The sequence below is a fragment of the Bubalus bubalis genome, chromosome 6 (genome assembly GCF_019923935.1).
Source record: "Bubalus bubalis isolate 160015118507 breed Murrah chromosome 6, NDDB_SH_1, whole genome shotgun sequence".
NCBI classification, from domain to species: domain Eukaryota; kingdom Metazoa; phylum Chordata; class Mammalia; order Artiodactyla; family Bovidae; genus Bubalus; species Bubalus bubalis.
Genome location: NC_059162.1, coordinates 52,365,791 through 52,393,569, shown reverse-complemented (window position 1 = coordinate 52,393,569; position 27,779 = coordinate 52,365,791). Strand labels below are relative to the sequence as shown.

General features: G+C 36.2%; 1 protein-coding gene and 1 pseudogene across 15 annotated transcripts in view; one reads left to right on the top strand and one right to left on the bottom strand.

Annotated features, from left to right (window-relative positions):
- Window positions 1-27,779, bottom strand: part of ZNF644 (zinc finger protein 644) — a 95,985-nt gene that overhangs the window by 48,154 nt on the left and 20,052 nt on the right. For 14 of the 15 annotated variants that reach the window (XM_006076098.4, XM_006076104.4, XM_006076099.4 and 11 more), the window contains one exon: window positions 10,336-10,396. In XM_006076098.4, coding sequence (XP_006076160.1) covers window positions 10,336-10,379 — 44 coding nt within the window. In that variant the 5' untranslated portion in view covers window positions 10,380-10,396. Of the gene's footprint in view, window positions 1-10,335; window positions 10,397-16,834; window positions 16,854-27,779 lie in introns of those variants that run through there. The other variant, XM_025288304.3, reaches the window with a different exon arrangement.
- LOC102390178 lies at window positions 2,047-2,571 on the top strand (annotated as a pseudogene).

Below are 27,779 nucleotides of genomic sequence, written 5' to 3'. Positions count from 1 at the left end.
GTTGAGCTGTAGGAGTTGCTTGTATATTCTCGAGATTAGTTGTTTGTCAGTTGCTTCATTTGCTATTATTTCCTCCCGTTCTGAAGGCTGTCTTTTCACCTTGCTAATAGTTTCCTTTGATGTGCAGAAGCTTTTAAGGTTAATTAGGTCCCATTTGTTTATTTTTGCTTTTATTTCCAATGTTCATCGCAGCACTGTTTATAATAGCCAGGATATGGAAGCAACCTAGATGTACATCAGCAGATGAATGGATAAGAAAGCTATGGTACATATACACAATGGAGTATTACTCAGCCATTAAAAAGAATACATTTGAATCACTTCTAATGAGGTGGATGAAACTGGAGCCTATTATACAGAGTGAAGTAAGCCGGAAAGAAAAACACCAATACAGTATACTAACACATATATATGGAATTTAGAAAGATGGTAACAATAACCCTGTGTACGAGACAGCAAAAGAGACACTGATGTATAGAACAGTCTTATGGACTCTGTGGGAGAAGGAGAGGGTGGGAAGATTTGGGAGAATGGCATTGAAATATGTAAAATATCATGTATGAAACGAGTTGCCAGTCCAGGTTCGATGCACGATACTGGATGCTTGGGGCTAGTGCACTGGGACGACCCAGAGGGATGGTATGGGGAGGGAGGAGGTTCAGGATGGGGAACACATGTATACCTGTGGCGGATTCATTTTGATATTTGGCAAAACTAATACAATTATGTAAAGTTTAAAAATAAAATAAAATAAATTAAAATCAATTATAAATTTAAAATTTAGAATAAAAATGACTTTAAAAAAATGGTAGGAGAGCTTTGTGACATTTAAACTTAGCTTGGCTCAAACCTCTTGCACAGTTAAAGTCAAAAAGACATTACTCAGCATTACTGTTCTGAGGACCTGGTTCTCCAAAGAACAGAGCAGACCTTGTTCCAAAAGAGTATGTATATTTGCTTTGGCCAGTCCAAGGGTTGGATAAAAGACTGAAGAAATGCCCATCTTTGTTTCATCTAACTCAAAAATGCCTCAAAACAGAAAAGCAGCAAATCAGAGGATGTTAGAAAGACTGGGAGGAAAAGCTGAAAAGAAATACATTGGTGAAGAGGGCTGTGAAAAGTCTGTGTATAAAGCTGGGAATCCAGAAACTCATGCCAATGCCTAGAGCAGAATGCCAGTTCAGAAAAGACCTGAAAAAACCCTAAGCTTCCACCTCTAGCTAGTCTTCAAGCTCAATGGGAACAAGAAGTGAAGGTTAATGCAGAGTTATAAGTAACCTGGCTAAGAACTGTAGAAGTATCTAAAAATAAAGTCAATATGCAATGACTGGAAAAAGTTTTATCTTCTTACATTTTTTTCTCTATTTTATTTTTTTCTCTTTCCTTGGTTCCAGGCATTTTAAGGAAATTTTTGTTGGACCAGCAGGTGACCGCAAACTAAAGGAACAGTGACTTCAGAGACACATGACAAAAATACAGTTAAAAATTTTAGAGAAAGGATATAAATCAAATTAAACAACAACAAGAAGCCATGAGAGAAAGGAACCTAATTTCTAGAGCTACAACATTATGTTATTTCAAAAGTCCAACTTTCAAGAAAAAAATTACAAGGCATGTTAAAGAAACAAGAAAGTATGTCCCATTCAGAGGGAAAAAAAATCAATAGCAATTGTTTATGAAGGAACTTATTGGGCAAAGTTTTTAAACTGGCAGTTGTAAACATGCTCAAAAAGATCAAAGAAATCATGGTGAAAGAACTAAAGGAAACCAGGAAAACAGTGTGTCAATACAGAAAATATCAATAAAGAGAAATAAATAAAATAAATACTTATAAAAAGGAACTAAACAGGAAGTGCACTCGGCAGTCCTGTGGATCTGTCTCATTTTAACAGTGCTTGGACAGAGCAGACCCAGGGATGCTCCTGTGCTCCAGCCTCTGACCACCCTCTAACCATTTTTCCATGTGTAACCTTCAGAAGCTGTCTGTGATCACCACGACCAGCCACCATTTTTTGAGCTTAATTAACGCCTTATCACCAATCAACCATGAGTTCCCAGATTCATCAGAATTATTTCACTGAGGTGGAGTCTGCCTTCAACTGCCTGGTCAACATGCATCTGTGAGCCTCCTACAATTACCTCTCTCTGGGCTATTTCGACTAAGAGGATATGGCTCTGAAGGGTGTGGGCCAGATTTTTCACAAATTGGCCAAGGAGAAGTGGCAGTGCATGGAGCATCTCTTGAAAAGGTAAAACCAGCATGGCAGTTTCACCCTCTTTCTGGACTTGCAGAAGCCATTTCAAGATAAGTGGGGTAAAACCCAGGGTGCTATGGAAGCTGCCCTTCTCATAGAAAAGAACCTGAACTAGGCCCTTTTGTATCTGCGTGGCCTGGGTTCTGCCCGCACAAACCCCCACATCTGTGACCTCCTGGAGAACCATTCCCTAGATGAAGAGGTGAAACTCATCAAGAAGATAGGTGACCCCTTGACCAACCTCTGCAGGCTGGCTGGTCCCCAGGCTGGGTTGGGTGAATATCTCTTCGAAAGGCTCACCCTCAAGCATGACTAGAAGCCTCTAGAGCCCAGTGGCCTCTGAGGAGCTTCCCTCATATCAGGGCTGCCTGAAGGCCCTCTCTGCAGCCTTAGGCAACATTTTAACACCCTGGAGCCCTCTCAAGCCTTGGACCAAATGGAAACAATAAAGCTTTTTGCAGCAAAGGAAAAAAAAAAAAAAAACTAAACCAAAATTCTAGGGCTAAACAATGATTAAATTGAAAAATTCACTAGTGGGCTTTCAAAAGTAGATTTGAGCAAGCAGAATAAACATTCAGTGAATGTCAAAGTAGGTCAACTGAAATTATGCAGTCTCAGAAGTAGAAAAAAGAATAAAGAGAAATGAACTGCAGTTAAGAGACCCATGGACACTGCCAAGTGTATCAACACATTTATAATGAGAGACAAAGAAGTAGATGAGACAAGAGGCAGAAAGAATATTTCAAAAATTAATGGCCATAAACATACAAAACCTGAGAAGCAATGAATTTAATCAAACAATAAACTCAACAAAATCCAAACAGGATAAATACAGAGATCTAGACAAAGTCATATTAACATAATACTGTCAAAATCCAAAGACAAGGAATGAATAATAAAAGCAGCATGGAGAGGCAGGGGTCATATACAAGAGGTCTATATTAAGATTAGAAGGTAATTCGTCATCAGAAACTATGGAAGCCAGAAAGCAATGACATGATATTTACAAAGTGCTGAAAGAAAATACTTGTCAATCAAGAATTCTATCCTTAGCAAAATTATACTTCAAAATTGAAAGAGGAGGTAAGACAGTTCAAGATTAAAAGCTGAGAAAGTTCATCACTGTTAGATCTACCCTATGAGATATGTTAAAGGGAGTCTTACTTAACTTCTGGACTAAGAATGTTACATACAAACACTAATTGATTATTCAACAAACATTTATTGAGTACCTCTGTGCTAAGAGCTGCTCCAGACGGTGAGTATACAATGGTGAACGAAGTAGGCAAAGTCCTACTGTGACATATACCTTTTTTCTTAACAATTTGTTGAATCACAATTAACCTAAAGACTTCATGACCATTTTAACCTAAGCTGTTACACAGGCAGGAAAATACTTACATTATCAAATATCAGAATTCACATTTATATATTAGACACTATTAATGGAAACCCAAGATTCAACATGTTTAATATATCCTTAGGCTGTTCAAGTATCTTTGGTAAGACTATTGCAATCAACAGTATGATTAATTGTTCATTAACGATATTAAATCTTGTTTAATTAAGAATAAGCACAGACCAGAATCTCTAATAAAAATAGCAGCTCATAAATTTATACAGAGCAAGTCATTTTCAAAAAATTTTAGGTCAACTGAATTATTTCATATACAAAGATGCTTTGCAGAGCTATCTTACAAAAAGATATCGAAATAAAAAATTAATTTGTGAAATATTATGAAAATTTAATGCTGATGACTCTCAGATCTCTTTAAGTTACAGGCCACTTGTAACTAACTGCCACATGACATTTCCACTCAAATGTCTTGAGCTACTTAATGCTCTCCAAGCTCAATATAGCTAAAATTTCACTCTTGTTCTTTATAAACCTGCTTCGTCTCCACAGTTCCTATCTGTGAATATTGTACTACTGCCAGGCCAGAAACATAGATACTATCCTCAACTCTTTCCTTACTCTCCTACCACCAAAATTTCATTGCAACTAAACACCAAAGTTGACTTATTTTCTCGTCTAAATCTCTCTCAAATCGAATTACATCTTTTCCATTACCACCACTCTAAAGACAGGCCAGCAGCCTCCCCCTGCAAACTGGTCATTCTGATTCCAATCTAGTTTCTTCGCTAATTTGTTCTCCATTTTAATTCTCCATGTTTCAAAAACCCAGATCTGACCACAGCACTTCTTCATACTTAAACTCCTTGAATAGGAGTCTGCTAATCCAAATTCCTTAAAGTGATTTGTAAGAGACTCAATAAAATAGCTGATGTAACACATATATGAAAAAATGTCCACGATATATCGGTAAACAGTCAGAAAACAATGCAGAATACATACCAGCCATTTTTAGTATGGGGAGTATGGTGCTGAATGAGAGGAGAGTTTAACTTCTTACTTTAAGCATTGCTCTACTATCTGTTCACACATATAAGCAAATGTGGCTTTTATATACAAAATAAAGCTCTGAAAATACTAAATGTTATTTGCAATTTATCTGGAAAAGGTCTGATGTATATTATGCAATCTTATGTAGAATGAGAAACAATTTTATTAATTAAAAAGTTTTCTTTTCCACAGTACAACAATGGGAAGCACATCTACAGTGCTACTACAGAAAGGAAGCACAGAAAGGTTAGTAACAGAAATAAAGCTAATATAAGACATTCATAAAGAACTTTAAATCTATGGATTCAAGAATTATGCAAAATGAAAAAGCTTAGCACTATCTGACTGTGTTAAATATTGAAGTACAAAATGAAAAGGAAGAGTCTGAACCTGAGGTATACCTATCAGCCTCTGAGAAGAAAAGCTGGTCTAATACCTCTAGAGACACATAAATCAAGCAATCTCAAGAGTAAACTTTTATCAATAACAAAACTAAACATACTTCACATACAGGGTGAAATAAAAGAAACAGCCAAGGTTCTACATTCAATAAGAATCTGTGTCTAAGAAAAATTCTTACAGGTAAGAAGACAGAAGGAACAGCATGAGATGGGGTCAATGCCCAACCCTGTGTTCAAGCTTAATGGCAGAAGCTGCAGAAAGAGAAAGCAACAAATTGATCCCAGTGGGGGAGAACCTCTCCTTCCTTTGGACTTTGTAGAAGGCAATAAAGCTTCAGGCATAATAACCCCCCAGGTGACTATGATAGCCAACCCAACTAGCCCAATTTCAAACCTCAATTAAGAAAACTAATGCAAAATGCTTTAAATTTTTTTACAGTTTTATTTTAAAAAGTAAAATGTTTATATAAATTACCAAATATAATGATAAGACAAAATCTTTAAAAATACTTCTCAGCAAATAACAAGCTTCCTAAGCCACAGGAATCAATAATGTTATTACAATTCCAGACTATGATTCAATTTTTTTCCTCCTCTCCAGTAGTTTTTTACCCTCAGGAACATGAGGAAAACTTTTCTTCACTTCTTAAAGATGTGATCAGGATTTCTAATCTTCTATTTGTATTAGTCTATCTAGCAGAAACTCACAAAGAAAACATTAGTAGCAAACACTCCAATTTCCATAACATGTATTAATGCATTTGGAAAGAATAATCAAAATCAACAATGACACTCAATATTCCTTAACGTCTCGACTAAGAACATTATTAGCCATTTTATTCCAACTGGACTGAAAGGAGACTAGGAGAATATTTTATTTCTCTTTCCAAAATGCCTTTCTTCGGATTGCCTTCACTGACTCCTTCTTACAGTCTAACAGCAACTGAAGTGCAATGCCCTTATCCCATTCCAGCCAGTACTCTGAACCCTTATTTGTTAGAGAGAGAATTCTACTGGCTGTTCTGTGAGTAACAAATCACTAAGTTCACATAGCATTCTGACACTGTGCTACTAAGATAAATAAGATATAGATGGTTCAGTTCACTTCAGTTCAGTCGCTCAGTTGTGTCCGACTCTTTGCGACCCCATGAATCACAGCATGCCAGGCCTCCCTGTCCATCACCAACTCCCGGAGTTTACTCAACCTCATGTCCATAGAGTCGGTAATGCCATCCAGCCATCTCATCCTCTGTCGTCCCCTTCTCCTCCTGCCCCCAATCCCTCCCAGCGTCACAGTCTTTTCCGAAGAGTCAACTCTGCGCATGAGGTGGCCAAAGTATTGGAGTTTCAGCTTTAGCATCAGTCCTTCCAATGAACACCTAGGACTGATCTCCTTTAGAATGGACTGGTTGGATCTCCTTGCAGTCCAAGGGACTCTCAAGAGTCTTTTCCAACACCACAGTTCAAAAGCAGTGCTCAGCTTTCACAGTTCAATTCTTCAGTGCTCAGCTTTCTTCACAGTCCAACTCTCACATCCATACATGACCACTGGAAAAACCATAGCCTTGACTAGACAGACCTTTGTTGGCAAAATAATGTCTCTGCTTTTCAATATTCTATCTAGGTTGGTCATAACTTTCCTTCAAAGGAGTAAGCGTCTTTTAATTTCATGGCTGCAATCAACATCTGCAGTGATTTGGGAGCCCAGAAAAATAAAGTTTGACACTGTTTCCACTGTTTCCCCATCTATTTCCCATGAAGTGATGGGACCAGATGCCATGATCTTCGTTTTCTGAATGCTGAGCTTTAAGCCAACTTTTTCACTCTCCTCTTTCACTTTCATCAAGAGGCTTTTTAGTTCCTCTTCACTTTCTGCCATAAGGGTGGTGTCATCTGCATATCTGAGGTTATTGAAATTTCTCCCGGCAATCTTGATTCCAGCTTGTACTTCATCCAGCCCAGCATTTCTCATGATGTACTCTGCATATAAGTTAAACAAGCAGGGTGACAATATACAGCCTTGATGTACTCCTTTTCCTATTTGGAACCAGTCTGTTGTTCCATGTCCACTTCTAACCGTTGCTTCCTGACCTGCATATAGGTTTCTTAAGAGGCAGGTCAGGTGGTCTGGTATTCCCATCTCTTTCAGAATTTTCCACAGTTTCTTGTGATCCACACAGTCAAAAGCTTTGACATAGTCAATAAAGCAGAAATAGATGTTTCTCTGGAACTCTCTTGCTTTTTCGACAATCCAACGGATGTTGGCAATTTGATCTCTGGTTCCTCCTAAAACCAGCTTGAACCTTTGGAAGTTCACGGTTCACGTATTGCTGAAGCCTGGCTTGGAGAATTTTGAGCATTTATTTATTATCATGTAAGATGAGTGCAACTGTGTGGTAGTTTGAGCATTCTTTGGAATTGCCTTTGGGATTGGAATGAAGACTGACCTTTTTCAGTCCTGTTGCCACTGCTGAGTTTTACAAATGTGCTGGCATATTGAGTGTAGCATTTTCATAGCATCATCTTTCAGGATTTGAAATAGCTCAACTGGAATTCCATCACCTCCACTAGCTTTGTCATAGTGATGCTTTCTAAGGCCTATTTGACTTCACATTCCGGGATGTCTGGCTCTAGGTTAGTGATTACACCATCATGATTATCTGGGTCGTGAAGATTTTTTTTGTACAGTTCTTCTGTGTATTCTTGCCACTTCTTTTTAGTATCTCCTGCTTCTGTTAGGTCTATACCATTTCTGTCCTTTATTGAGCCCATCTTTGCATGAAATGTTCCCTTGGTATCTCTAATTTTCTTGAAGAGATCTCTAATCTTTTTCATTCTGTTGTTTTCCTCTATTTCTTTGCATTGATCACTGAGGAAGGTTTTCTTATCTCTCCTTGCTATTCTTTGAAACTCTGCATTCAGATGCTTATATCTTTTCTTTTCTCCTTTGCTTTTCGCTTCTCTTTTCACAGCTGTTTGTAAGGCCTCCTCAGACAGCCATTTTCCTTTTTTGCATTTCTTTTCCATGGAGATGGTCTTGACCCTCAAAGAACTCACAGTCTAGTAAAGAAAACAGACTACTGTGGAATGGACAGGTCTGGCTCAAACGACAAGATGATGCTTGAGATGAACTATTTCAAGAGATAAGCTGACAACCAGGAGAAAATATATTGACAGTTGGGGAGACAAGTAGGGGAACAATGACAACATATACATGGAACTAAAACTGAGAATATAAACATCATGCTTAGTTTATTCAGATAATTCTAGAATAGCTGCAATGAGATAATTATATAACATGTTATGAGTTTACATTTTACTGTGCAGGTAATGGGGGACAAAGAAGGAGACAACTAGCAGAAAGAAAGCAATGTAGAAAGTTGGCAAGTGAGGTCAGAGACATGGAGAATACAAGAAACAAAATTACAGAGAAAACCTAAATTTATGTTAACACAATAGAATATTACTTAGCAATAAAAAATAATAAACTGCTAATGCAACAATATGGATGAAACATTTGTGTTAAATGAAAACAGCCAGGTATAGGAGTATATATTATATAATTCTATGTACATAAAATTCAAAAACAGGCAAAACTAGGCTATGCTGACAGAATTTAGAAAGATGCTCACCTTGGGGGAAAGGCTACTAGATTGGAAAGGAAAGAGCACGAGGAACTTTCTGAGACAATGAGTGTTAGACATCTTAAATTACACAGTGGTTATACATGTAAAAAACTTATTTAGCTCTACACTTTAAAATTTCCACATTTTACCATACATAATCTAATAAAAATGTAAAGTATACCTTAACAAAAAAGGAAATGCATATGTAATTGTGCTGGAATAAAATGGTGGTGCAGTGGTAAAGAATCCGCCTGCCAATACAGAAGACTTGGATTCAGTGCCTGGGCGAGGAAGATCCTCTGCAGGAGGAAATGTCAACCTACTCCAATATTCTTGCTGGAAAATTCCATGGACAGAGGAGCCTGACAGGCTACAGTCCATGGAACCACAAAGAGTCAACATAACTGAGCAACTGAGCACACACAAAACCAGAGTTAGTTAAAACCAGTGTCATCCCATGAGCAATATCTAACTTGTAAGAAATCAGAATAAACACCCTAATAAACACTGTATTCAACTAACTTCAGAAAGATATACAGGCAAATGTTCCTTATAATAAATGCTGTGAAAATGGTTTCTGAAAAAAAAAAGGAAATAGTTCACTATTAACCAAAAAATTAAAATTTTCTAGACATCAGTATCTACCTTATAAGATGCACTGTAAAGACTAATAAGGCATGAGAAGCACTTAATATAGTAAGTATTCTCCAAATTACCATTATTACAGCATAATACCAATAAAATGGAAACGTACCTTCAAATTATGACTAAACCACTAACTGAGAATACACTATTTAATTGCACATTACTCAACTACAGCACTTCTCATCCTAGGCTTTTTTTTTAAACCACTGAGATCAGCTAAGGTTTTGACAGCTGAAACATCTAGTTAGATTCAGAAAGACCTGAGTTAATTTTAATGTAATCAAAGTATTCTTTTTCATCTGTTTATATCCTGAAGCCACGTTCACTTACCAACAGATTAGTAAATGTATCCTTTTAACATCTTAATTTATATTATTAAAAAAGCAATCTTTCACATATCAGACCAAAAGTACATGATCACAATTCAATTCTAAAGTTGACAGTCTTAAAAAATTAAAATAAATATGAATGCTAAATCAGAAGTTATTCAGTAGAAATACAAAAAATATTAAAACAATCATTTATAACTCTGAACATTACATTAATGTAAAAAGTCATAATTTGACAAATTTAAATAACTGTGGAAGTGTTCTGTTAATGGAAATAAGAAAGTAAATTTTACACAAGCAAAGATGACTCAAGAAGTTTAAGAAGGGAACACCAAAGAAATCTAAGCAAATCTCTTATTGAGCTGGATTCCAAGTAGCTAAACCAAATATCAACTTGATTTTCAAACATGTTTAAGGGTCACTGGAAACCGCATACTTAAGTTAATCACAATATAAAAGGAGGAAAATTAAGAATGTAGTTCTACTATTTGACAGCTGTGTTTTTACTTCCATCAAATCAAATGGACCAAGTGCATCAAAAAGCTGTTTCTTTGTATTTTAAAATTTTATTTAAAGACTCGTTGCTTTGGATTTGGAGGTATGCTTTTTAAACATAAATTTTTGTATTATTCCTATTTTGATTTGTAATATTTAACAAAGTCATCTTCTACTTACCTAGATTTTGTCTTATTAACATCTCGCTGCAAGAACAATCTCATTCGAAATTAAATCAAACCTGAAAGAATACATGTAAAGGCAATCATTTAGTTTTTCTGCTTCAGGTATGAATAATTATATCTATGATATACTATTTTTTAAATTAACAACCATAAATTAAATTATTACAGTAACTTTCAAGAAACTATTGCCAGCTACCTTTGAGGAATAATTATCTATTCAAATGAGAAACAAACTTCTTAGTGCTCTTGTTTCCATTAATATTAATAGTATGGCAAATAACAATAATTAAAATATTTCTGAATAAAACACACACTTCTATGTCAATGCTTATCTAATATTACATACATGCCAAAAATACATCAAAAAGTTAAAAAAAAAAGAGATGTCATAAAAGTATATATTAATAGTAGCCACAATAATGGCTAACATTGATTAAACATTTACTAAATGCCAGGGAAGATAACTGTAGAGAATAGTGAATATTGATACACTCTTGCTTCCTCAATTTAACCTTTAATACAGTATAATGTGACCTTCAATCTAACACTCCACTGAAAATTTACTTGTCAAAAATCTACCTACCCCTAAGTTTATCACACTCCACAAATTCTGAAACTTAATATATTCTACTCTGAATTCTACACTTCAGCTTTCGCCCTTCCTGAAAATCAGCTTGTTACTCTTCTGAATTTTTATTCTGTCACCACCACAGCTACTACTGTTCTCACCTAGATTACTGTAACTGTTGTATTTCTAGACTCACTATGCACTCAATTTATCCTTCCCAAATGCTATAGGTAATCATTTTCCAATGGCTACCCTGAAGAATCACATCTATGCCTCAAGTCTTTCATAGTACTCACCAGTGACCTGTCTCATCTCATCTCTCTAATCTTTACTCTCTTCCTCACTTCATGTTTTTACGAAACCCCTTCAACTCCCAGAAGAGCCCTTAAGCTCTCTCAGCCTTTTCGCATGGTGAACTATACTTACTTTTTATTTCTCCTTAGCCTTGCTAACACCCTTATACTAGTTTTTCAATATTTAGTTTAGTCACCCTGGCAGATCCTTCTTTAATTTCTTTAACTATGTGAAGCTGTTTCTCAATTACAACTAGTGTTTTCTCAAATAGCAACTAGTGATAGCTCTATATAAACTGTTTACTTGTGGGTTTTCTGAACTACACTGTGGACACATTGAGCAAAATAATTAATCTCACTTCAGCACTTTCACTGGATAGCACATAATAAAAGCCTAACAATGTAGTGTAGGCAAACTGAAAGATTAGAAATTTTACATTGTATCCCCACATGTACATAGGATACAGAAGGTAGGAAAGTAAAATTCAATCTAATGAATTCAATTCACATGTTTAAAGACTAGAGAAAAAATTCCTATCATTTCTGGATGTCAGTAACGTTACTTTATAAAATGACTACATCTAAGTAAACATACAACTGACAATGAGCCCGGTGCAACCTTTTATTGAGTAAATGAATTAATTTCACTGAGGAATAGTACTAAGATTTGGTACTACATGTTTCTATCTCTACAGAAAACAGTTTGTGGACGATGATGCTAGACTAATTTAAGTGTTAGCATTAAGCAGAAAAAACATTGTAGAGGAAGGTGAATATGGTTTTAACATTAATAATGTCTACAGTCTAGAAAAGTGGTTCTCAAACTTCAGTGTACATGGGAATCACCCAGAAGGCTTACTATGCAAACATGGCTAGGCTCTACTCTCAGAGCTCCTGATTTAGCAAGTCTAAGACTGTGAAAGTGAAAATCACTCAGTCCTGTCCGACCAACTCTTTGCGACCCCGAGGACTCTATACAGTCCAAGGAACTCTCCAGGCCAGAATACTGGAGTGGGTAGTCTTTCCCTTCTTCAGGGAAATCTTCCCAACACAGGAAATGAACCCTTCATTGCAGGCAGATTCTTTACCAGCTGAGCCACAAGAGAAGTCCAGCTGACCATTTTGGATTTCTGAACTTCCTAAGGTCATGCTGATGCTGATACTTCTTGGACCACCCACTGAACACAGACATCCAGTTTCACACATAATGTTTAGAAGAGATGAAAATATTCTACCACCCACTGCCACCAGCCTTCACCCACCCAAAACTGTATAGAGACCTATTACAAACTAAACCATAAATCAAATTGAGAACATCACAAGTCCACTATGAGATGCTCAATATGATAGGCTAAAAAACGGTCCTACAAAAGATATCCACATCCTACTCCCTCAAATCTGTGAAGTTTATTTTATATGGCAAGAGGGAAAAAAAGTCTTTGCAGGTGTGATTTACGTTAAAGATTTTGAGATGGAGAGACTATCCTGGATTATCTACGTGGGCCCTAAATGCAATCACTTATAAAGTGGGAGACATAGAAAAATTTGATGACACACTGAGAAGGTGAAGTCAGAGCAGAGAGATTAGAAAACACTGGCCTTGAAGACTGCAGACATAGCCAGGAATTGGGACAAGGAAAGGAACAGATTCTCCTATACAGAGAACATCACTGATGACACCTTGACTTCTGCCCAGTGATACTGATTTCAGACTTCTGGCTTTCAGAACTGTGACAGAATTAAATTTCTGTTATTTCAAGCAATCTAGTTTGTGGTAATTTGTGAGAGCAGCCTAGAAAATAAACATACTGAAGATGCCAAGTTCTCTGGGAGATAAATCAGAAACACTATATAAAACTTGTTACAGACTGAACTGTGTCCCTATAAAATTTGTATGTTGAAGCTCTAACTCCCAATATAATTTATATTTGGAGACAGGGCCTGTAAGGAGGTAATAAAGGTTAAATAGGGTCATAAGGATAGGGCCCTAACCCAATATGACTGGTGTTCCCAATATGACTGGTGTTCTTACATTAATTAACAAGAGAGAGATACCAGGGATATAGGCACAGAGCAAAGGCCCTGTGAAGACATAGTGAGAAGACTGACATCTGCAAGGACAGAGGCCTCAGGGGAAGCCAAACCTAACGATCAAATCTTGGACTTTTAGCCTCTAGAGTTGTGAGACAATGTATTTCTGTAGTTTAAGCCACCTAGTCTGTGGTCTTTTATTACAGTAGCCCTAGCCAACTAATACAAAAAGATACGCTGCTGCTGCTAAGTCACTTCAGTCGTGTCCGACTCTGTGTGACCCCACAGACGGCAACCCACCAGGCTCCTCCGTCCCTGGGATTCTCCAGGCAAGAACACTGGAGTAGGTTGCCATTTCCTTCTCCAATGCAAGAAAGTGAAAAGTAAAAGTGAAGTCGCTTAGTCATGTCCGACCCTTAGCGACCCCATGGACTGCAGCCCACCAGGCTCCTCCGTCCATGGGATTTTCCAGGCACAAGTACTGCAGTGGGGTGCCATTGCCTTCTCCCAAAAAGATACATATGTTTGCACAAAAGCATATACAAATATTACACACAATAACTAATTTTTTGAATTTGTGTGCTAGTCACTCAGTCGTGTCCGACACTTTCCAACCCCATGGACTGTAGTCCACCAGGGTCCTCTGTCCATGGGATTATCCAGACAAGAATACTGAAGTGGATAGTCATTCCCTTCTCCAAGGGGATCTTCCCAACCCAGGGATTGAACCCAGGTCTCTTACATTGGCAGGCTGATTCTTTAAGAGTTTAACAGTTCAACTTCTTTATCTTGCTCTGTTCACAGTTATATTTCAAAGTCTGGGAAAAACCCATTTTTAATTGTATTTCTTCCTCAAAGAGACAAACCAGGCCATTATAAACACTATCTTGTTTAAAGGGAGTATCTTATAAGGAAGTTTGATAGGAAGTAGGCTTCCCTGGTGGCTCAAATGGTAAAGAATCTGCCTGCAATGCAGGAAACCTGCATATGATCCCTGAGTTGGGAAGATCCCCTAGACAAGGTCATGGCAACTCACTCCAGTATTCTTGCCTGGAGAATTCCATGGACAGGGGAGCCCGGTGGGCTATATAGTCCATGAGGTCACAAACAGTCAGACAGGGATGAGTTACTAATAGACAGAAAGTTCCCTTTAAATCCATACCTAAAGTATAATATAATTAGGATAGTCTTTAGGTGAATACTGGAAGGAGATACAGAAAGAACACTTAAGTAACTGATAGAGCTGGTTTTATTTCACTAAAATGTCAAATATATCCTCCCTAAAACCCACAATCCCACTCTAATCTTGAGAAAAACATCAGACAAATTCTGATAGAGAAAAATCCTATAATATACCTAATCAATATTCCTCAAAACTGTCAAAGTCATCCAAAATACAGTCTTAAAAAGTCTAATGAGAAATGACAACTAAATGTAATGCAGTTTCCTGAATGGGATCCTGGAAGAGAAAAATAACATTAGGTAAAAAGTAAGAAAATCTGAATAAACTATGATCTTTAGTTAATAATGATGTAACAATATTGGTTCACTAATTGTAACAATTGTACCATATTAAGGTAAGTTGTTAATACAGAAAACAAAGTGTCCATGGGGGAGGAAGGGTAGAGTGGGAACTCTATACTTTCTATTCAAATTTTCTATAAATCTAAAATTTCTAATAAGTAATGTCTTCATTTTTCAAGTATTTTCAGTGTACAGAAAAGGCATGAACATATTTCAGAAAATTAAACACTGACAAATTAGAAACAGCTTCAGAATGAAACCCCAAATGCAGATAACAGCAAAAATATATGTAAAGTAGGCCACAAAACATCTTACCAGATTTAAGACTAAACTCATGCCAACTATCTTCTCTCACAACAATGGAATGAAGCTAAAAATCAACAGCAAAAGGAAAATAAGATCCATAAATACAGCAAACGAAACAACTAACTCTTAAACAACCAATGGGTCGAAGAATAAATCACAAGGGAATTTAGAAAATATTTTGAAAACCCAACATACCAAAACTAATGGGATACAGTGACAGCAGTACTAAGAGGAAAGTTTATATGCTCACATTTAAAAAAAGAAGATCTTAAATCATCAGCTTAACTTTATACTTAAATAAGAAAACCAAAAGTTAGTAAAAAATGAGTTGTTTTTTTTAATCAACAAAACTGACAAATTCTTAGACTAAGAAAATAAGAGAGATTATTCAAACAAAATCATAAATAAAAGAGGGGACATTACAACAAATGCCAAAGAATTATGAGATTACTATGAACAATTATATACCAATAAACACACAATCTATGATGACCGAATCATGAAGCACTAAAAAATCTGAACAGATCTATAACTAGGTAAGGAGACTGAAGCAATAATCAAAACCCTCTCAATGAAGAACCAGATGATTTCACTGAGTAATTCTACCAACTATTTAAGCAAGAATTGTCCTCAAACTCTTCTAAAAAACTGAACACAAAAGAACATATGCAAACTCATTCTCATTAAGAGTAATGAGATCAGCAGTATGTGATACCACAGACAAAGACACAACAAGAAAACTACAGACATATATGAGTATTTGCAAAACTCCTCAACAAAACACCAGCAAACTGAATGATATTCACCATGACCAAACTGGATTTACTCCTGGAAAGCAAGGATGGTTCAAGAGACAAAAATCAATTGATGAAACGCATCATATTAATAGAAGGAAGGACAGAAACCAAGTGACCATCTCGATGGGGAAAAAAACATTTGACAAAACTCAAAATCATTTCAGGTAAGGACATGCAATAAACTATTAACAGAAGGAAACCACTTCAACACAGTAAAAGTCACATGAGAAAAATCAACCATTAACATCATACTCTAGCGAAAGATTGAAAGCTTTTTGAGAGCAAAAAGGTGGTAAGGATGCCCACATTTGCTACTTCTATTCAACACAGTACTAGAAGTACAAACCAGAGCAATTAGACAGGAAAAAATTAAAATAAAAGGCACACAAATTAGAAATAAGGAAGTAAAGTTACCCATTTGCTGATGACATGATCTTATACATAGAAAATCCTGAAGATTCTTTAAAAATGTTAAAGCTAGTAAATGGTCTCAGCAATTTTGCAGGATATAAAAACAACACACAAATATCAGTTGTGTTTCTACATATTAAGTCTCACACTTCCTCATTTCAAAACATATTACAAAGCAACAGTAAGCAAGACAGTGTGGGACTGACATAAAGTCAGACATATAAACCAAAGAAAGAGAAGAGTGAGTCCAGAAATAAACTCATGCATGTGTGGTCAAATGATTTTTGATAATGATGTCAACAGTACACAACAGGGAAAGGACGTCTCTTCAACAAATAATGCTGGGGAAACTGGATCAAAATATGCAAAAGAATGAAGGTGGATCTTTACCTAACACAACATTAAAAAATAAACTTAAAACAGATCAAAGACCTAAACATGACAGCTAAAATCCTGAGAAGAAAAAGGCCAAAAGTTTCATGACACTGAGTTTTGGGCATTGATTTCTTGAATATGACACCAAAAGCAGAGACAACAAAAGCAAAAATAGACAAGGCAGACTACCTCAAAATTAAAAATTCCTCTTCATCAAAGGAATCAACCAATACAGTGAACAGGCAATCTACAGAATGAGAAAAAATTTTTACAAATCATATTTTTGGTAAGGGGTTAAATATCCAAAATATGTAAGTAACATTTACAACTCAACAACAAAAATACAAAAACAATCCTATTTAAAAACAGGTAAAAGATCTGAATAGACAAATATACAAATGTGAAGAGAATATATGAAAAGATATTCAACGCTGCTAATCCTAAGAAAAATGCAAATCAAAACCACAATGAGATATTTCATATCTCAATAAAATGGCCACTACCAAAATAGAAAATAATAAGTGCTGGAAAGGATACAGAGAATTGGAATTCTTGTGTAATGTAGGGGGGAATGTAAAATGGTACAATTACAGAAAATAGTAAAGCAGTATCTCAAAAAATTAAAAACAGAATTAGCATATGACCCAGTATTCTTAGCTTTGGGTATATACCAAAATAATTCAAAGTACAACAGGATCTCAAAGAGATATTTATATACTCATGTGTCCTGTGGCATTATTCAAGAGATAGAAGCAAACTCAATGCTCAGCAGCAGATGAATGAATAAAGGAAATATGGTATATACATACAATGGAATATTAAGTAGTCTTTAAAAATGAAGAAAATCTTGTTACATGCTACATCATGGATGAACTTGAGAACATTATGCTAAGTGAAATAAGCCAATTACAAAATAAATATTGTATGATTTCACTCATATGAGGTATTTTACATAGTCAAGATGACAGAACAAAAGAGCAGAAAGGTGGCGGCCAAGGGTTAAGGATGAGGGGGATAAAAAATTGTGCTTTAATGGTAGAGTTTCAGTTTCATAATACAAAATTCTACAGATCTAGATCATACCCAAAAGGGGAATGCAGCTGAAAAGAAAGAATTACAAAGTGGCAAGAGGAAACTTTTGCGGGTGATAAATATATTCATTATCTTGGTTGTAGTGATGACTTCCTGAGTATATGTTATGTGTGTATGTGTGTGTGTATATATATAAACTTATCATACTATACACTTTAAATGTGTCAATTATATCCACCAATAAATAAATCTGTTTTTAAAACCTCAATTATAACAAAAAAAAACAACTAAATTATAAAACAGGCAGAAGATTTGAAGCAGCACTTCATCAAAGATACATGAATGAAAAATAAGTACATGAAAACATGCTTAGTATTATTTGTCAACATGGAAATGCAAGTTAAAACCACAACGAGTTATCACTACACAACTGAAATGCTAATACATACATGCAGGAAGATAAAATGGTACAATCACTTTGTAAAAACAGTATCACCATATCTTAAAATATCAAACACTTAGTAGGTGTTTACCCAAAGAAACAAAGCATATGTTCACACAAAGGCTTACATACAAATGATCATCTTTATTTGTAACAGCCAAAAGCTGAGGGGAAAATATCCAACAACATATAAAGCCTTAAGGTATATACAATGAACAAAGTAGAATTTAACTAATGACACATGCAACACAGATGTATGTGAAAATACTCATGCTGAGTGGAAAAAAGCAGACAAAAAGATCTCACAATGCACAGCTTCATCCACATAAAATTCTGGAAAATTCAAACTAATGTATCAAGTGACAGAAAGCAGATCAGTCATTGTGCATTACAGAAGAAGCAATAAATAGGAAAAGATTACAAAGGGGCACAAGGAAACTTCAGAAGATAAAGGATATGTTTATTATCTTGTGATGACTTCATGGGTATATACAGATATCAAATCTATTCAAATTGCACACTTTAAACCTGTGTGATTTAGTATATATCAATTGTACTTCAATAAATCTGTTTAAAATATCACAATATGCAAAGAATAATATGCAGGGGAAAATAAAGTCAATTAAGAAGGTTAATATAATAATAATGATAATAATAAACACAAGAAATTGTCATTTATAATCAAAAGAGTAACAGTATAATCATCTATTAATACTTACAACTGGTACTACAACAGACATTTCAATTACCTACAATTGATAACTCAGTCCATGATGAACAATGCTTACAAAACCCCATCAGACGCATTCCATGAAACAAGTATAAGTCATCTTGACTACTGGACAGATCAATGTATTTAATTTACACTTGTAACAACTTCTACTCTTAAACACAATTCCTACTGAAATATAATGGGGAGCAATCTAGAACAAAATAACATCAAAAATTCTACAGCATGAATCAAAAGCGTGTCTGCAAAAATAACCCCAATTCTGTACCATCCCATTCATTATTCATGAGGTATATGAATAATGCACTTGGCAATGAGACTTTGCAGTTTCCCCTACAAAGAGATGGGTTTCCTTGGTCACTCAGACTACCTGTAAAGAATCTGTCTGCAGTGCAGAAGACTTAGGTTCAATCCCTGGGTCAGGAAAATCCCCTGGAGAAGGGAATGGCTACCCACTCCAATATTCTTGTCTGGAGAATTCTATGGAGGGAGGAGCCTGGTGGACTACAGTCCATGGGGTCACAAAGAGAGTCAGACATGACTGAGCGACTAACACTACCAAGAGATCTTTCCATAACCCTGTTTACTCCAGGCTTGACCTTTTAAGGAAGATCAACAGAATGTAGCAAATGTCACAGTTTGCCAGTTCTGAGCTAGGCTTCAAGAGGCCATGTATGTCGCTGTTCTCTTGCAATCCTTCTACTACCATGAGAACAAACCCACTCTAACCTGCTAGAGGACAAGAGGAAAGCCCAGATGTCCCACAACAGTCCATCCTAGAGAACCCCCATCCAATAGTGGCAGAATCATTCTCCTGACCTGGTTCTGAATGCAGACTTAAACGAGCCCTACCAAGACGAGAAATACTGCCTGATTCATAGACTTACTCTAATAATAAATGTTTGTTTTATGTCAAGTTCTAGAGTAATTTATTACACAGCAATAGCCAACTGGTAGAGCAACCCTATTTTAAAGATACCATATTATTCTTATCCCTAGAAGGAGTCACTGCAGATTAACAACCGATGTAGGTCTCTCAACTTTTGAAAACAATGGGAAAAGGAGGAATAAAAGTCTCTTTAATTCTTTTACTAACAGTGACTCTAGAAAATATCTGTCACAGTTTGTCAGTCTCAGAGATACACAACTGAGCAAAATAATTTTAACAAGTTATCAGTCAACTACAATCTCTCACAAAATTGTGTTGCAAGGTAGTTTTACTGGATCCAACAATACAATCAAATCTTTCAGGATATGCTATAAATCTATAAAAACTGTTACAGAACAATCTGCTTCTTTGCCCAACATTCTTTTTCCTATTTATGCTAATGGTATCTTCCTTTGGGAAACAGTATTAATATGTAACTGTTACAACTGCACCCATCTTAAGCTCCTGGATCAAGGGATGAACAAATGATACCTAGACTGATCAGAGTGCCTTTTGCTCCTAGCTACCATTATTATATTATGGATGGCAATGTAGCCAAGAATGGGAAATTTGGAATCCTTCTTATGATACCTGCAAGGACTACTGGGAAAGGTATACTCTTCAGTGGAAATAATGGCTATGACAATGATGCAGATCACAGCAGGTAGTGTCCATCTTTGCCACCTCGTGGAGGTAACACGCTTAGGAATGAATTCACCACAGGAAAAAAATCAAAGTCAAGGGATGGAGACATTATCCTATCATTTACATCCATTGATTCAAACATGTCAATTCAAATAGCTGCAATAACAGCGGAATAGGTCATATTTATCAACTGACTCATTGAGACCAACTAGAAAAAAACAGCAAAATATTAAAAAATGTCAATTTGGTGGCATCAAAAAGCTAATACAACAGTAAAGAATGATCAGGCCAAGATCCAAGGCAAGATGGTGACCTAGAGATATAAACCTAGCACCTAAGGATGCTTTTACCTTGGGCTTATTTGCTAATCCAGATGATTCAGTTGAGAACCTGATCACTATTTCTGACACTGCACTAGAGCTAGTGGGATCAAACTGAGATCGCAAGGTTCAGAACTGGTTAAAACCAAAGTAAATGTTGCCCACTCTTTGAGTCGAGTTCCTAAAAGATAGTACTCTAGTGAACCAGAAGTAAAAAAAAGTTCTTGCATACACTGCAACCCCACCTGAAGACATTTAAGTAGCCAGATTAAAAAAAAAAAAAACACAAAAAAACCTCAATCCTTAACACGTAAGTAAGGTAACCCCAGAATGTTAGAGACTCCAGGAGTAGCATAAGCAAACAAAAATTATCTCTGGAGAAAGATAACATCATCTCAGGGCTCAGAATTGAGGCATGGAAAAGCAACTGGAAATTTAAATGGAGAAAGCATGGCAGTGAGAGAACCAAAAGAGAAATCTAACAAAAATTCTCAGGATAAACTTTGCCTAAATCACTGGATGACTGATAAAACTATGTATGCACAGAGGAAAACTGAAGAAGTTGAGGGGAAAAAGCTGACAGAGGCTGGAGAGAAAGCTTACACTTGAACAGAGCTTTACTGTGAGTGTGATGTTTCTTCAACAGGATACATTCCACTGTGCACAGTTTTGGCAGCAAAAGCTGAAGCCCTACAAGGTTGAAATGTCAGAGGACAGAATCCAAGTCCAGCAGAACAGTTGGGATCAGCAGAATCTCTAGAAATAGGTAAACCATAAGCAAGCCTCAAAATCTGTCTATAAACTTCACCCAAGAATTCTCAGAACATTAAGAGTCCAGTCACTGAAACATAATCATAAAGTTCACTTTTCAGGCAAAAACTGCATGATTTGCAAAGAAACAGGAAACAGTGATCCATATTCAGGAAAAAAGGGGTGTTAAGAGATACAATTCTGAGTACTCTGAATATAGAATCTAAGTGTTAGCATATAAAGAACTCCAAGCAGCTATTTTAAGTATGAGAATTAAAAGAACACACATTCAAAAAGAGACTATAAGAAAGAAAAAGCTGACCAAAAAAAAAATAACTAAAATAAAAATTTACCATAAGGAGGTGATTAGAGATGGAAGAAGCAAGAATTGGTGAGCTTGAAGATAGACCAATAAAACTATTCAATCCAAAAAACACAGAGTTAAAACTACTGAAGAAAAATTGAGAGTCTCAGAGACCAGTATAGGAGGACACTATCAGGCAGTTCAAAATAGATGAAACTCAATTCAACATGTACGTACAATAAGATTTAACAGAAAGAGAGCAAGAAGAGTAAAAAAGGTACACAATAATTTTTCCTAAAGAAATAATGAACAAAAACATCTCAAATTTGGTATAAAATATTACCTTGTAGATCCAAGAATCTCAACAAACCCAAGTATGATGAATATGAAGAATCACTTCTACATATATATCATACATAGTCTATCTACTAAAGGCCAAAAAAATACCTTAAGTGCAGCCAGAAAAAAGTGACTGGTTATATATGAGAAATGACAATGCAACTAATGGCTGACTTGTCACCAGAAAAAAAGCGGATACTGGAACATCTTCATGTTCAGTGATGCTACTCTTCAAAAAAGAAAAACAAGTATTTTCCAATAAACAAAAATTAGATTTGTGGCTAGCAGACAAAATAGTTTAAAAAAAAATGGGGAAAGGAACAAGTAATAAAATAAGTGAACAAAAAAAAGACAGCATTCTTGAGAAAAATAATACAACAGTCACAATAAATAGAAAGCACATAATAAGATAATTTAAATCCTGATAACCATTAATTTATAATTAAAAGACTAAGTGTTAGATGGGACTGAAAGTAAAACAACAATGATATGGTGTATACATAAAACAGTTGTAAAACATAAGGGGGCAGAAAAATTTTAAATAAATGGTTGTAGGGAGAAAACAAACCACACAAACATTAACTATAAGAAGGTTTGTGTAGCTGTGTTATTAGCAATAAAAGTAGACTTCAAAGCAAAAAGTATCACCAAAGATAATAAGAATCAACAATGGTAAAAGTTTTAACTCATCAGAAACATGAAACAATTCTAAATTTATGTTCCCCAACCATACAGATTCCAATATATAAACTAAAAATGGACAGCAAAGCAAATCCATAACCACAGTAGAAGATTTTAACATCTCTCTCTAATAGACCCAGTATGCAGAAATTAACCTGGTAGGGATGTAGAAGTTTTGAACAACATGATTAACAAAATGACTTAACAAACACATAAATACTGCACCCAAAAAACTGAAGATTACACATTCTTTTGAAATACACACAAAGTAATTATGAAATCTTGTCAGAAACATATTAACAAGGTATTCAATCACATTTGCAATCAGGGAAATAGAAAGTAAAACCACTAAGAGACAGTGCACCATACCCTCTAGTATGACTAAAATTAAATATTAACAATATAAAGTGCTGCAGAAGATACAGTACAAAAGGAACTCTGCTGATGATTATAAACTGCTACAAACACTTCAGGAAAAAAATTGTTGAATAGCTTCTGAAATAGAACATATACTCTGTGTGCTTACTCACTTCAGTCATGTCTGACTCTTCGTGACTCTATGGACTACAGCCCACCAGGCTCCTTTGTCCATAGGGTTCTCCACTCTAAAACCAAGCTATTAAATTCCTAGGTATTTACTAAACATACAGGTGTGCATGTGTGTACTAGGAGACATGTACAAGTAAATGCATAGCATTATTTACAACTGTCTAAAAATGGAAACAAGTCAAACTTCCACCAAAAACAGAATGAACTATGGAGTATTAATATATTGTACAGCAATGAAAATTAATCAGCTACAGTCATATGCAACAATAGGACTAAATCTCATAAAGCTGGAAAAGCCAGAATCTGTTTGTATAAATTTCATTAACAGAAAATATGTCAAAAATGTGTTTTTTGATGGCAAAAATGTAAGGCAAAAAAATTAGTATCAGAAAACATAGGAGGGTAATTCCCCAGCAGAGAAGGAAAGTAGAGGATCTGGCAATGTTTTAATTTTTGACATGGGTGATTAAGCACACATGTACTTTTGAATACTTAAGTTGGACCTTTTCTCCATGTACTATTCTGAGCATTCTTTCCACAGTAAAAAAAATGTTTCAAAACTGAAAATATAGACATTTAAGGCTTTGGACGTTCCCCTAAGTAAGGTGTTAACATTATCCTACAGTATTTTGTTTTTATTTTAATCAAATATATACAAATACATATTTTAAAAATCAAATAAAGCATGTTATGAAAAACAGAACCAGTGAAGTCCCACCCCAATTTCTGCTGCTGCTAAGTCACTTCAGTCGTGTCCGACTCTGTGTGACCCCATAGATGGCAGCCCACCAGGCTCCCCCATCTCTGGGATTCTCCAGGCAAGAACACTGGAGTGGGTTGCCATTTCCTTCTCCAATGCATGAAAGTGAAAAAAAGTCAAGTCGCTCAGTCGTGTCCGACCCTCAGCGACCCCATGGACTGCAGCCTACCAGGCTGCTCCGTCCATGAGATTTTCCAGGCAGGAGTACTGGAGTGGGGTGCCATTGCCTTCTCCACCCCAATTTCTAAATACATTCATATTTTGATTTTTCATTTTTGGATCTTATTATTTTCCTATATAAGAAAATGATTTTTATTTTCTTAAATCCATCCCTCTGTAACCTCCCCCAAATTATACCACAGTCCTACTTGAAGAGGGCTAACTGATTTCTTGACAAAATTGCAAACGCAATTCAATAAGAAATAAAGTCTTTACAACAAATGGTGCTGGAACAACTGGATATATGTGGAGAGAAAAAAAAAAAAACATTGACTCAAATCTGACACTCTATATCAGTGTTTATTTCAAAGCAGATTATAGGTTTACGTGTAAAATATAATAGTGTTAATCTTGTAGAAGACAGAAAAAAATCATTGGGCTCTAAAGATAGAAACATGTTCTTAGAAATAACAAATGCATGATCCTTAGAATTAAAATCTGATAAACTAGACTTCATCAAAACAAAATATTTTAGTTGGTAAGAGAGTCTATGAAGAGGATTAAAAAGCTAGTGACAGATTTGGAGAAAATGTGTACAAGTCACATACCTGACAAAACACTCATATCTAAAATATAAAAGTACCTTGAAAATTCAGCAGTAAGACATCAGTAAAAATACGAAAATAAGGACATTGGAAAATCATCTCCATAACACGAAAAAGAAAACTGACAAAAACAGTCAACATTTTCCTAACACTAGAAATTAACCAATGGCTTGCAGCAATCTGGGGAGAGCTTATTCAAGAAAGATGGCTAATCTTGATGAGACCAGCAAACTCTGTGGCATCGATTCTGCCCTATTCCCATCCTCCCAACACAGTAGATTTGAAAACCAACAGTCCACAAGTCTGGTGAAAACCAGCAGCCTGGTAGTTACCCAAGAGGGGCAGATAAGGGCAACAGTTCCTTTACTACTGCATCCTCAGAGGACTGTTCATTATTTGACATGTCTGGTGGTTTCCTGGAAGACCCCACTCCCAAAGCTATCCTAAGAGTGTACTCAGTGCAAAAAAAGCCTTTTCCCCAAAGGCATTTGTCAAAAACAACTGCAAGCAATTGTACCATGTTATAGCTGACTGAGGCAGAGGATAACAGATGAGACCAACAATAGACTAACCAAGAAGTTTGAAAAGAAAAAATGGGGCTTAGAAAAGCTCTAAAATATTCCTGACAATCTACATAGTCAAATGTATGCCCAGAGCCACACACAAGCTGCAGGCTGTGCACATGATCAGGAAGGGCCTGAGAAAGCCTTAAGTGCACACCTCTGGCTAACCTGGAAGCTCTGCACATCAGGAAACAAAGGGTAAAAGCTAAGTAACAAATTTCCTGGTTGAGTGCTAAAGCTGTGCCCCAACAAACATACACACAGAGCCTCTAAACAAAACTGGGAAACGTACTCGTCTCAGGCACTGTCCAATTATCGGCTGACCACTAAGCTAACTGAGTAGAGACATTTCAGTGGCCATACAAGGCAAAGAATATATATTTTACAGAATTAGTTCTGAAAAATCACTAAACTAGCTAACAGCAACAAACAGTAACAAAAACAAATGCTCGGAAAGAAAGAGTATCTAATCATCAGAGCTGCCATATTATTTAAAATGTAGCTTTCAACAGCAACAAAAAAAATGACATTTTAAAAATGTATGGCTCATACACATGAAAAAAAGGCAAGTGAAACTGTCTCTGAGGAAACGCAGACATTGGACTTAGTGAACAAAGCTACAAATCAGCCATTTTAAACATGTTCTAAGAACTACTAAAGGAAATCTATGTCAAAAGAACTAAAGAAAAATATAAGATGGATGTCTCACAAACAGAAAATATGAATAAGGAGATAGAAATCATGAAAAAGAACAAAATAAAAGCCTAAAAATACAATCATGAAAATGAAAAATTCACTACAAGGTTTCAGCAGCAGATCTGTTGTACAAGAAATACTAAGAGAGTATAAGTATACTTCAGGCTGGAATCAAAGGACAATGGTGAGTAACTTGAATACACATGAAGAATTCATGAGCATGGCACCCAGTGTTCACTGCAGCATTATTCACAATAGCTAGGGCATGGAGGCAACCTAGATGCCCATCAACAGATGAACGGACAAAGAAGCTGATTTATACACATATATGTATATGTATACACACACACACACAAAATGGACTCTGCTGCTGCTGCTGCTAAGTTGCTTCAGTCGTGTCTGACTCTGTGCGACCCCAAAGACAGTAGCCCACCGCGCTCCCCCGTCCCTGGGATTCTCCAGGCAAGAACACTGGAGTGGGTTGCCATTTCCTTCTCCAATGCGTGAAAGTGAAAAGTGAAAGTGAAGTCGCTCAGTTGTGTCCGACTCTTAGCAACTCCATGGACTGCAGCCTACCAGGCTCCTCTGTCCATGGGATTTTCCAGGCAAGAGTACTGGAGTGGGGTGCCATTGGACTATATTACTCACCCATAAAAAGGAATGCATTTGAGTCAGCACTAATGAGGTGGTTAAACTTAGAGCCTATTATACAGCATGAAGTAAGTCAGAAAGAGAAAAACAAATATCACATACTAATGCATATATATGGAAACTAGAAAGATGGTACTGATGAACCTATTTACAGGGCAGCAATGGAGATCCAGACATAGAGAACAGACTTATGGACATGGGGGGCAAGGAAGGAGAGGGTGGGACAAATGGAGAAAGTAGCATGGAAATATATATACTACCATATGTAAAATAGATAACCAGTGGGAATTTGCTATATGACTCAGGGAACTCAAACCAACGCTCTGTGACAACTTAGGGGTGGGGTGGGGTGGCAGGTGGGAGAGAAGTTCATAAGGGAGGGGACATATGTATACCTACGCCTGATTCATGTTGATGTATGACAGAAACCAACATAATATTGTAAAGCAATTATCCTTCAAAAACAAATTAAAAAAAAAAAGCATGGGAAAGGTAACTTGATAATATAAAAGTCTAATTTAAAAAATTGTTGACTGTTTCTTCTCCTGTTGGAGTTAAAAGCCATGGAAAAACAATTTGCATGGCACAATGAAAAGTAACAATAGAAGAAGAAAGCCAGGAAAAAATTTTAAGACATATAGAAAACAAATAGCAAAATGGAAGACATAAATTCTACATTATTGGAATTAAATGCAAATTAATTGGGTATTCCAATCAAAAAGCAGACATTTGGTAGAATGGGTAAAAGAACACAATCCAACTATATGCTGCTTACAAGGGACATATTTTAGGAACTTCCCTGGTGGTACAGTGGATAAGAATCCACCTGCCAATGCAGACCACACCGGTTCAATCCCTGGGCCAGGAAGATTCCATTTTGTGGAGCAACTAAGCCCACTGTGACACAACTAATAGAGCCCGCCAGCAGCAACTGCCAAGCCTGCACACCACAACTACTGAAGCCCCTGTGCCCTGAGCCT